The sequence below is a fragment of the Cyclopterus lumpus genome, chromosome 3, assembly GCF_009769545.1.
Source record: "Cyclopterus lumpus isolate fCycLum1 chromosome 3, fCycLum1.pri, whole genome shotgun sequence".
Lineage (NCBI taxonomy): Eukaryota > Metazoa > Chordata > Actinopteri > Perciformes > Cyclopteridae > Cyclopterus > Cyclopterus lumpus.
Genome location: NC_046968.1, coordinates 28,163,463 through 28,175,589, shown reverse-complemented (window position 1 = coordinate 28,175,589; position 12,127 = coordinate 28,163,463). Strand labels below are relative to the sequence as shown.

The window sequence follows — 12,127 nt, the reverse complement described above, 5'->3', positions numbered from 1 at the left end:
AGAGAGTTAGCCTTTTCCGGCCCGTTCGAACAGGAAGTAGAGCGACCCCTCTTGTGATCCAGCAGTCTCCTGCAGACCTTCACCACGGTCTCCGTGGTGAAGGTCTGCAGGAGACTGCTGGATCAGCTTTGATCAGCTGGTTTCTGACCTGCTGGGTTCCTGCCGTCAGGTCCAGGATCTCCGTCAGCGTGTCTCCGGGCTGGAACCGGATCACGTCCACGATGAGCCTCTTGGTGCTGAGAGGAAACGTTGAAAAAAAGGGAAAACCGTTGAACCTCCAGGAGAACGAGAACAACAACAACAACAACAACAACAACAACGGCCCCACGTGAACCAGCTCCAGGGCGCCGTGACTCACTTGAGCAGCAGCGTGCGGGCGTCCATCTCCACGTTGGCCTCGCCGGGGACGTCGAACTTGTTGGTGAGCGTGAGAGAAACCTCCGTTTTCCCCATCAGCTCCTTGTTGGGGTCGTCGGGGGGAAGAGGGTTCTCACCTGAGTGACAGGTGAGGAAGTGTTGGGCTGGTTTCTGCTGATAAATGCTCTCGTCTAACGATTTTAAACATTTATTTTTAAAATTAGATTAATCTAACAATTATATCTCAGATTAGTCGAGAAAATGTATCGATTATTAAAATATATTTTCTATATTCACGATTAATATGAATATAAATATAGAATATGAATATAACATTATTTCTATATACACGATTATTTTAAAAATAATGAAATCTATTGATTATCCTAAAGATTATTTTCTATATTCACAATTAATATAAATATATAATATAATTTTTTTATATACTAATATTATATCATTTCTATATTCACAATTAATATTAATATTATATATTATTTTATATATTAATATAATTTCTATATTCTATACAACACATGATAATAATCTTCTCTTAAAACAAATATTAGAAGATATCAGAACCTTCTGTAAAAATGAATAAAGGATTTGCTATGAAGCATTTCCCTGAACGATTTGGTTGCCGTGGTAATCAATCAAAGATAATAAAGTTATTTGTCATCTCTAATGTTAGTTTTAGCCACTTTTCTCACTCATAAACTAAACGTTGACGCTCACCACGTGAGCTTATGACCAGATGACCACGAGTTTGAGCGTTTCTAAAGCCTCCCGTCACTCACCGATGAGGGACTCCACGGTGGGCACCTCCCCCAGGTCCTCCAGCAGCTCGTGGATGGGGTCGTTGTGCTCCGGGGCGATGGCGTCCTGGTGGTCCAGCAGCAGCTGACGGGGACCAGAAGGATCCACGTTAGTCACAATCAAAACCTCTGACGGGGTCCTGGGGGGACCACATGTGGTCCCGGACTCACCGTGTGGGTGTTGATGATCTCCCCGATGGAGATGTAGATGACCGGTTTGGTGACGGTGACCAGGTCCGAGTACTGATCCACGTTGAACTTGTCCTCGAGCGAAGGAACGTCGCACGCCGACAGGAAGAAGCGTCTGCGACGGAAACAGGAAGTCAGACGAAGGGCCTCAAACACCGAGGAGGAGCCTCAAACAACGAGGAGGAGCCTCAAACAACAACGAAGGGCCTCAAACAACAACGAAGAGCCTCAAACAACAGAGCCTCAAACAACGAGGAGGAGCCTCAAATAACGGAGCCTCAAACAACAACGAAGAGCCTCAAACAACGAGGAGGAGCCTCAAACAACGAGGAGGAGCCTCAAATAACGGAGCCTCAAACAACAACGAAGAGCCTCAAACAACGAGGAGGAGGAGCCTCAAACAACGAGGAGGAGGAGGAGGAGGAGGAGGGGGGCGGCGTGCGGCCGAGGAGACGCACCTGAACTTCTGGTGCGAGGCGCCCAGGTACTCGTTGATGGGGTTGAGGTGGGCGTTGTCGCCCAGGAACATCTTGTTGGAGGCGGCGTGCTGCAGCATCTTGGCCACGGAGCCCAGGTTCCTGCGCTGCTCCGTGGTCAGCTGGCCGCCCGCCGACACCTCGATGATGTCGAAGGCGTCGGGCGCCACGATGGCCGGGTTCATGTAGCGGTAATACAGCAGGTTGCCCACGATCTGACCGCGGAGGAAAAAATATTATTATTATTATTATTAATTAGAAAAACGTCTTTAACTTGTGGATTATTTTGAGTTCCCAGGTCAAGATCTCTGGAAAGAAATGTTCCTATTATATGTCTATATTATATATATAATATAGACATATAATAGGAATAGGAATATATATATATATTTATTGTTTTTAAAAGCCACTTCATAAATAAATGGAATCTTATATATATATATATTAATATTATTAATAATTATGACCTTGAGCAGCTCGTCCTCTGTAGCATCTGGAAACTTCTCATGGAGGGTGTCCTTCAGCACTTTGGACACGAAACGCATCCCGTACCTGAATCCACAGCAGATATTTATTAAGAAGAAAATATCATATACACACACACACACACACACACACACACACACACATATATATATATATATATATATATATATATATATATATATATATATATATATATATATATATATATATATATATAGATAGAGGTATAAATGTGATTATATATATTAATAAACACATCTGTATTTATATATAGTTGGTGTGTGTCTGTTAATAATAAATGAACGACACGTACGGGATCTTGTCCACGGACACGATGATGGCGGACAGGAACTTGTCGGTGATGTTCTTCATGTTCTTGATGGAGGCCTCCAGCCTGGTCCTCACCTCCTCGTGGGCCATGGCCTGCTCCGGGGTCACGTCGTAGGGCAGCTTGCTGTGGACCAGGAGACATGGGGAGAGAGGAGCCTTCAACTGGGTTCTAATCTGCTATGGGATCACTGGGAGGAAACACGTCTAACCAGCATAACAACCTGACTCTATATATACAAACAATATGATACAAACAAAGCAACTCTCTAGTTATACAACTCCAAAATGTGTATTCAAGATAGATTCAAGTGCAAGATTTTAAATCTTAATAAAAGATTAGACGCATTTATGGAAACTAATGTGCAATACTGCTTTTTCTTTACACGTGTAAAATATCATGTTACGTTATTTTATTTGTTTTATTTGTTGTATATATATATATTTGTAATCTTATATATATATATATATATATATATATATATATATATATATATATATATATATTTGTAATTTTATTTGTAATCTTATATATATATATATATATATATATAAATATATATATTTGTAATCTTATATATATATATATATTTGTAATTTTATATATATATATATATATATATATATATATATGTGTATATATACATAACAAATAAAATGACTATATAAGATTACAAATATATATATATATATATATATATATATATATTAAAAAAATAAGATTACAAAATGTTACTAATAATTAAATACTATTAATAATAATTAATATTTAATCCATATATATGTATATATATATATACATAACAAATAAAATGACTATATAAGATTACAAGTATATATATAAATAAGATTACAAATTGTTAATAATAATTAAATACTATTAATCATAATTAATATTTAATCCTTATATATATATATATATATATATATATATATATATATATATATATTAAAAAAAAAAGATTAAATATTATTAATAATACCATCCTATAATAAGTGGATTGTAGCCCCTCCCACCTGGCCTCCCCGGTCTGGGTCTCCATCTGGTTGACCCAGCTCTTGTAGATGTCCACCGGGTCGGTCTTGATGTTCAGCGCCTTGTCGTCCATGATCTCCTTGACGACCGGCGCCAGGATCTGCCGCAGCGCGTTCTGCCCCCGGGCGCCTCGGTGGAAGCTCACCACCATCTTGATGATGGTCGGGTTGCCCGTGACGATGTCCTTCATCTGGTCGACCTTTGACCTGCGGGGCGAATGAAAACGCTCGTCAACTAGCCGACACGTCTTCTTTTCGCCCAAATAACCATCCACGTGAGAAAAGTCTTGGAGAATTTGTTTAAATTGTTTTCACAGTTTGAAGACGAGCATTCACACATCCTCTGACCTTTGACCCCCACATCAGAAAAGGAAAAACTCCCCAAAAACAGAGATGGGTCTATATGTCATGTGTTCAGAATAAAATATAATAATAATAATAATAAAAAAAACAATAACAATAATAAAAATTATAATAATAAAACAAAAAATTATAACTATAATAATAAAATTGTAATAATAAAAATTATAACAATAATAGAATGTGTTGGAAGAAGCCGACCGTAGTCTTGAAGACAAGATATTCAACCTTTATAATGTTTTAAATACTTTACATTTTTCTACAAATCCATTGAGTGCATCTCAAGCTAACGTTTCTATTTCCGCCTTTTATTGAATCTCGTCGCTTTCCGATCATCTTTTCTGAAGCTGGAATACACGTTTGAGTGCGTCTGAATACACGAGAGCGGCCCTCACTTGATCTCCTCCTGCAGGGCCGTCTTGAAGAGCTTGGTGAGCAGGTACTCCTCCCGCTGGTTGGAGGCGTAGTTGTACAGCGTGAAGATCACAGAGTCCATGAACTTCGTGGATTTGTTCTGCGGCATCTGGAAGATCAGCTTGGCGAGATACGTCGGGTTGGTCTGAAAAGGACGAGAGGTGTGACTCTGGTTCTAGGACCGAGACGAAGCAGAGACAGGTGTGTGCAGGATGTTACCTGCAACAGGTAAAAGAGGTACTGGTAGGCCTCCAGCTTGAGCCTCTTCTCCTTGCTGAGGGCCTTCAGCCCCCCCCTCTGCTTGTTCATCATCATCATGTTGGACAGCTGGCCCTTGTTCTTCCTGGTCAGCTTCTTGCTGTGGGACACCACCTCCTGCAGCGTGATCTTGTTCTTCACCAGCAGGCCGATCTTGATGTCCATGAGGTTCAGGTCGTTCTCCAGCTGCTGGTTGGAGCGGATGTTGGTGACCACCTCCTCGCGCAGACGCATGAGCTCCAGCTCCTCCTGGAAGTCCTGGTCGCTGTGGTCCAGCAGGTGGACGAACTTCCTCACCACCGCCATCGGAGGGTCCTCGGCGCTGACTGAGGGAGGGACGGGACATTTGAGAGAGTCGAGAGAGCTGATGGGAACGGGTCAGCGCACCAAAGACAGATCTGATTGGTCCATAGCTTTGGACAACCCAAAGATGGCTATGGACCAATCAGGTATCCCGATTATCATAGAATTTACCAAATAGTTTACTCTACACATTATACACACATAAAAAAAAATATATATATTTATATTTATTCACTAAGAAATATATATACACACAAGTATATGAATATATATTCAAATCTATTCAAATGTATTATTATTATAATTAATATAAGTGTGTGTGTGTATATATATATATATATATATATATATATATATATATATATATAAATATACACACGCACATATGTATATACATATATTTATATATATTTACACATGTGTATATAAATATATATACATAACAATATACTAATTAGCATTATATAATAACTAAAATTATGAAATACAAATAAATCAAACCCTTGGTTTTGCATCAGGGGGGAAACATGGGATCAGAGCGTCTCTACTCACTCAGCGTCTTGTAGTCATCTCGGGCCTTGTTGGCTCTGATGAAAGCCTGGATCTTCACCACCTGATTGATCTGCAGGAGGACACGGGGATCGATCACTCGGCCGATCGACGGGCTTCATTACAGCCACCGTTACAGCACCCATTGAAACCCCCGGGACACGGAATACATGAGTCCATCCCACCATTGAAACCCCCGGGACACGGAATACATGAGTCCATCCCACCATTGAAACCCCCGGGACACGGAATACATGAGTCCATCCCACCATTAAAACCCCCGGGACACGGAATACATGAGTCCATCCCACCATTGAAACCCCCGGGACACGGAATACATGAGTCCACCCCACCATTGAAACCCCCGGGACACGGAATACATGAGTCCACCCCACCATTGAAACCCCCGGGACACGGGATACATGAGTCCATCCCACCATTGAAACCCCCGGGACATGGAATACATGAGTCCATCCCACCATTAAAACCCCCGGGACACGGGATACATGAGTCCATCCCCCACCATTAAAACCCCCGGGACACGGGATACATGAGTCCATCCCACCATTGAAACCCCCGGGACACGGAATACATGAGTCCACCCCACCATTGAAACCGATTTCCGTGTCCCAGGGGTTTCAATGGGCGGACGGACTCATTTATTCCGGAATAAATGAGTCCGTCTGCCCATTGAAACCCCCGGGACAATGGGTTTCAATGGGTTTCAATGGGCGGATGGACTCATTTATTCCGGAATAAATGAGTCCGTCTGCCCATTGAAACCCCCGGGACAATGGGTTTCAATGGGTTTCAATGGGCGGATGGACTCATTTGTTCCGGAATAAATGAGTCTGTCTTTTCCTTCACTGGAACGAGCTTATTTAACTTAACAATATTGTTGACATCGTCTGCCTTGCTTCTCTCAGCCTCCATTGTTTTATTAATTAATCTGTTTCTTTTTGTACTTTTTGATTTCGCATCTCAACGGGACCTTTCTGGTCAAATAAAATAAAACGAGGTTTGAGTACTCACGTGATCTTGGAAGTACTTCAGGCGATCCTTGTACTTCTTACGGGCTTGGTGCATCCGGACCATGGACTGGATCTGAGGAACAGAACCACGACGAGTCCTTCAACTGGGTTCAAACTGAACGACAACGAGACGGTTTCCCTTTCTGAACGCGTTGAAAGTTAAAAGATTGAGATTTTGGGATCGAACCTTTTCTAAAACCTGGAACTATGTAAAACTCTGTGATAGTAACTTAAATAGTAATATATTAATTTATTGTAAAAACACAAAATGATACGACTACAGGCAAAATAGAATCAAATCGCAATAAGAGTAAAGTAAATAAATAAAGTAAAATATTCAAGTAAACTAAATACTAAATAGAACTTAGTAATATTGTCAATGATATTGAGAAGTAACATTGTTGATGATGTAATCATCTCATATTCATGGTTCACCTTGACGGCCTCGGCGCTGTGGTCTTCCAGGTACTGCTTCCTGTCCTTGAACTTCTTCCTCTGTTTGTGGCCCTTCCAGTGTGCCTGAGGACAAAGAGCCCGTCAGCTGGGGGGTGGGGGTGGGTGGGTCCTGAAAGCAGGTGTCGTGCGGTTCCCCCCTAAACCCCCCGGTGTGCAGGTGCAGCTCACCTGTATGCAGGTGACGGCAGGGTCCTGGGACTCCAGGAAGTTCATCCGCTCCTTCCGGCCGTTCCTCACCAGGAAGCCCCGGCACCGGGCCTGCAGCTTGGCGATGAGGGACTCGTTGGCCAGCCACAGCTGCTCCCGGTTGTAGGCCGTGGTCACGCCGGAGACCACCGACTGGGGGGGGGGGGATTAAACCAGTTAAACGCTCCTCAACATTTATAAATATAATAAAAGAAGCTCGGGCCGGGCGGCGAGACGCACCTGGATGTCCTCCTTGTTGAGCTGCGTGTTGTTCTGCAGGAAGTCCTCCGGCTCCACCCAGGTGCCCTCCTGGCTCTGCAGGTTGTAGTAGTAGTTGTGTCCGCCCTTCACCCAGTGCTTCACCCACTCGCCGCCATTGTCACCTGGACCAACAATTAGCAAGAATTAAAATTAATTTCTAAACGTTGCATTTTAGACACCTGGGAAAAAAAAGAAAAGAAAGTCGTTAAATTGTCCGCCGCATTTAGAAGATTCCCGTATGAAAATATTCTAAATATGGCGTTCAAATTAAACTGATATTCCTTCTTTTTTAGACGTCTAAAATACTTCTTGGAGTCATGACGACTGAAAAGATGCATAAGATACAAATGACATCATCGGGCATCTTTCGTCATTTCATCTCCAATAACAGTAGAACACCACGTGGTCCATCTCTGGATCCCTGCGCTCACCCTCGGCCTTCTTCCCGTCCTTGATGGCGGACAGGTCCTGCTGGTAGGTGTGGGCGCACTCCGAGGTGACGCCGTACAGGGTCGCCCCCGGGTTTCGCAGCGCCGCCAGGGTCTGGGCCGCCTCGCCGGCGTCCACCGCCTCGTTGACGGCCTGGATGGACTGCGAGACTGCGGGCGCAAAAGAAACGAATGAGAACGGAGAACTTTCCTGCTCTTCACCGTGTTCTAACGTCCAGGAGGAGGAAGAGGAGGAAGAGGAGGAAGAGGAAGTGAGCGTTACACTGTAAGGCCTCCTGGGTGTCCTGGTTGGCCCCCAATACGGCGTCCTGGATCTCGTCCAGCCACAGCACAGCGGAGGGGTCCTGGGTCTCCTGGAGGGGCACGAGACCATGTGATCAGAAACACACACACACACACACACACACACACACACACACAATCTTCTTATTCATCATGGTTGTACGTCTTTGCTTTGTTGTTCACTCAAACTCAGAAGTGAAAGACACAATATAGCTAAGAACTAGTGGAGTAAGATGTCAACTCCAAATTAGGGCTACAACTAACGATTATTTTCATTATTTTAAACGATTTATTATTGATATTTGGTCTGTGGAAGGATGGAAAATTGTGAAATATGTTTCCTCAAAGCCCAGAACGACGTCCAAAAACTCAAATAGTCAGTTTAACACAAAATTAAATTAATCAATTATCAATTATTTTCATTAAATCCTAAACAACTTCATCATGAAGAGCAAAGGAGTTGTTCATGAGGCGTTTCTTTTGGCCAACATGTTTAGGAAAGCCTAATAAAAGGAGGGCCGACTCATTTTAAACTTTTAGCTGCTGGAAATAAACGCAACGTCACCGCAGCTCCATCTGACCAGTGATGCTGCAGTGACGCCACACGGCCTCCAGATGGCGCTCGCCGTCTGCGGCTGCTGTCTAGACTCATTTTGCTTTGGGGCCTCCTTCAGTGTCCCGCCCCTTCATGTGGTGTGTGTGTGTGTGTGTGTGTGTGTGTGTGTGTGTGGGCGGGTACGACTGATACTCGATCATGGAGGAAGATTTCTTTATGTGAAGGGGAGGGGACTCAAACTCTTTACAGTAAACAGCTGGACCTGTTTACTATGTTTACACTTGGTAATGTAATTGTGTGTGTAAGTGTGTGTGTGTGTGTGTGTGTGTGTGTGTGTGTGTGTGTGTGTGTGTGTGTAAGGAGACAGGGGTGTGGTTGCAGGACTCGGGCGTAGCTTGCTGGAGCTCAGCAGACGTTACGAGCTCATCGTGGAAATAGAGGAAGTGAGAAGTGAGAGCTGCTGGTAGGAACTCCCATGAGCTCATTGCTCTGGACTAGAACCGTGCGCTGTGAGGGGAGAACCATATGACTGTGAGGGGAGAACCATATGACTGTGAGGGGAGAACCCTCTGCAGAGTCTGTTAGGGGAGAACCATATGAAGAGGCTGTGAGGGGAGAACCATATGACTGAGAGGGGAGAACCATAATAAGAGGCTGTTAGGGGAGAACCATATGACTGTGAGGGGAGAACCATATGAAGAGGCTGTGAGGGGAGAACCATATGACTGAGAGGGGAGAACCATAATAAGAGGCTGTTAGGGGAGAACCATATGACTGAGAGGGGAGAACCATAATAAGAGGCTGTTAGGGGAGAACCATATGACTGAGAGGGGAGAACCATAATAAGAGGCTGTTAGGGGAGAACCATATGACTGTGAGGGGAGAACCATAATAAGAGGTTGTTAGGGGAGAACCATATGACTGAGAGGGGAGAGCCATAAGAAGAGGCTGTTAGGGGAGAACCATATGACTGTGAGGGGAGAACCATAAGAAGAGGCTGTTAGAGGAGAACCATATGACTGTGAGGGGAGAACTATAAGAAGAGGCTGTTAGGGGAGAACCATATGACTGTGAGGGGAGAACCATAATAAGAGGCTGTTAGGGGAGAACCATATGACTGTGAGGGGAGAACCATAATAAGAGGCTGTTAGGGGAGAACCATATGACTGTGAGGGGAGAACCATAAGAAGAGGCTGTGAGGGGAGAACCATATGACTGAGAGGGGAGAACCATAATAAGAGGCTGTTAGGGGAGAACCATATGACTGTGAGGGGAGAACCATAAGAAGAGGCTGTTAGGGGAGAACCATATGACTGTGAGGGGAGAACCATAATAAGAGGCTGTTAGGGGAGAACCATATGACTGTGAGGGGAGAACCATAATAAGAGGCTGTTAGGGGAGAACCATATGACTGTGAGGGGAGAACCATAATAAGAGGCTGTTAGGGGAGAACCATATGACTGAGAGGGGAGAACCATAAGAAGAGGCTGTTAGGGGAGAACCATATGACTGTGAGGGGAGAACCATAAGAAGAGGCTGTTAGGGGAGAACCATATGACTGTGAGGGGAGAACCATAAGAAGAGGCTGTTAGGGGAGAACCATATGACTGTGAGGGGAGAACCATAATAAGAGGCTGTTAGGGGAGAACCATATGACTGTGAGGGGAGAACCATAATAAGAGGCTGTTAGGGGAGAACCATATGACTGAGAGGGGAGAACCATAAGAAGAGGCTGTTAGGGGAGAACCATATGACTGTGAGGGGAGAACCATAAGAAGAGGCTGTTAGGGGAGAACCATATGACTGTGAGGGGAGAACCATAAGAAGAGGCTGTTAGGGGAGAACCATATGACTGTGAGGGGAGAACCATAATAAGAGGCTGTTAGGGGAGAACCATATGACTGAGAGGGGAGAACCATAAGAAGAGGCTGTTAAGGGAGAACCATCTGAAGAGGAGGACATCTCTTCAGCTCACATCAGGAACCTAACCAGAAACACAGAACCTGGAGAACCGTCTCTACATCTGAGGGTCCTTCTCCTCTCAGCTGGGGAACAACCTGTGAAAGCCAACAGGAAGTCCACACGCGGTCCCCATAACTACTTCCTGCGCCTTCAGCCAATTACCTCACACTGCCAACCAGAGGCAGGGGCGTGTATGTGTGTGTGTGTGTGTGGGGGGGGGGCGTGTGTGTGTGTGTTTCAGCTTTCTGCCCTTTTAAGGAAGCAAAGAACCCTCCTGTTGTTTCTTTTGCTCGTGACATCGGCAGAAAAATAGTTTGCCTTTTTTTTCTGCGTTGTGATTTTTCCCCCCCGCGTGATGCATTCAGGGGTTATCCGACATTTAAAACAACGTGGGCGTCGGCCAAATATTTTGCCGTCTCGGCGCGATAAGAGACTTCCTTTATCTTTATTTACAACGTAGAAAACCAGAGAACCGTTCTATTTAAAGAGCTCGTTCTCAAGAAACCGAGAGCAAACGTTTCAGGTTCTTCTGCTGAGTAGACGTCTTCTGACCACACACACACACACACACACACACACACACATCACCGGTGTTACCGTGACGACGCTCACGAAACCCACACAACAACCAGACGTTTGTCCTGGGGCTCTCGTTTCATAACAAACAGGAAATATAAAACGCTGGTTCAATGTGTCAAGATATTAAAGAATAATCTAAATTTTTATTTATTTGATTATTTTTCTGTTTATATCAATTGAATTGTTCCAATTAAATAGCTTGAATTAAAAAATGTAATTCAATTACTGGCTTTTAGTTGCCCTCACTAACTCCCACTTTTAAAAAATAGGAAATGCAACTTAATTAATTTAATTTAAAAACCAACCCCCTTGTTTAGAGTTCATAAAATAAAATTCAGTTTGTAGTTTGAACAGTTAACTACAAATAAAAAAGGCAGAAACGTAACAATAAATCCTTTTAAACTGTATGAGCTGCAGTCTAACTGTAGCCAGGTGCTGTTTGCATAATGCTCACCTGAGTTCTAGACACGCGGGAACATGCAAATCAAAAGGAGGGAACCGGGGAACTTAATCTCTCTGGATGATGACCTCAACAGGAAGAAGACGTGTTCTTTCGACTCACGTGAGCTTTCTCCCGGCGGGCCTCCAGCAGTTTGTCGTGGTAGTGCTGAGCCACCGACGGGTCCACGTCCGAGAGCTTGGCCGAGGGGTTCTGCAGCATGGACAGGGTCTTCGCGGGGTCCCCTTCGTCCAGGGCCTCGTTGATCAGTCCGATGGCTCCGATACCTGCAGACGTACGGGTGGACCGGTTAACACCCCGTGATGTGCTGTGATCGGTGGTTTTTAAATCACACTT

General features: G+C 44.1%; 1 protein-coding gene across 6 annotated transcripts in view; it reads right to left on the bottom strand.

Moving 5' to 3' along the window:
• Positions 1-12,127, bottom strand: part of iqgap1 (IQ motif containing GTPase activating protein 1) — a 42,141-nt gene that overhangs the window by 2,981 nt on the left and 27,033 nt on the right. For all 6 annotated transcript variants that reach the window (XM_034529685.1, XM_034529683.1, XM_034529686.1 and 3 more), the window contains 18 exons: positions 11,894-12,057; positions 8,215-8,305; positions 7,935-8,102; positions 7,483-7,625; positions 7,225-7,395; positions 7,036-7,119; positions 6,602-6,673; positions 5,573-5,642; positions 4,679-5,043; positions 4,441-4,604; positions 3,668-3,892; positions 2,637-2,777; positions 2,305-2,389; positions 1,820-2,052; positions 1,344-1,476; positions 1,155-1,257; positions 359-494; positions 149-236 (listed from right to left, as the gene is read on the bottom strand). In XM_034529685.1, the coding sequence (XP_034385576.1) occupies positions 149-236; positions 359-494; positions 1,155-1,257; positions 1,344-1,476; positions 1,820-2,052; positions 2,305-2,389; positions 2,637-2,777; positions 3,668-3,892; positions 4,441-4,604; positions 4,679-5,043; positions 5,573-5,642; positions 6,602-6,673; positions 7,036-7,119; positions 7,225-7,395; positions 7,483-7,625; positions 7,935-8,102; positions 8,215-8,305; positions 11,894-12,057 (2,636 nt within the window). The remainder of the gene's footprint in view (positions 1-148; positions 237-358; positions 495-1,154; positions 1,258-1,343; positions 1,477-1,819; positions 2,053-2,304; positions 2,390-2,636; positions 2,778-3,667; positions 3,893-4,440; positions 4,605-4,678; positions 5,044-5,572; positions 5,643-6,601; positions 6,674-7,035; positions 7,120-7,224; positions 7,396-7,482; positions 7,626-7,934; positions 8,103-8,214; positions 8,306-11,893; positions 12,058-12,127) is intronic.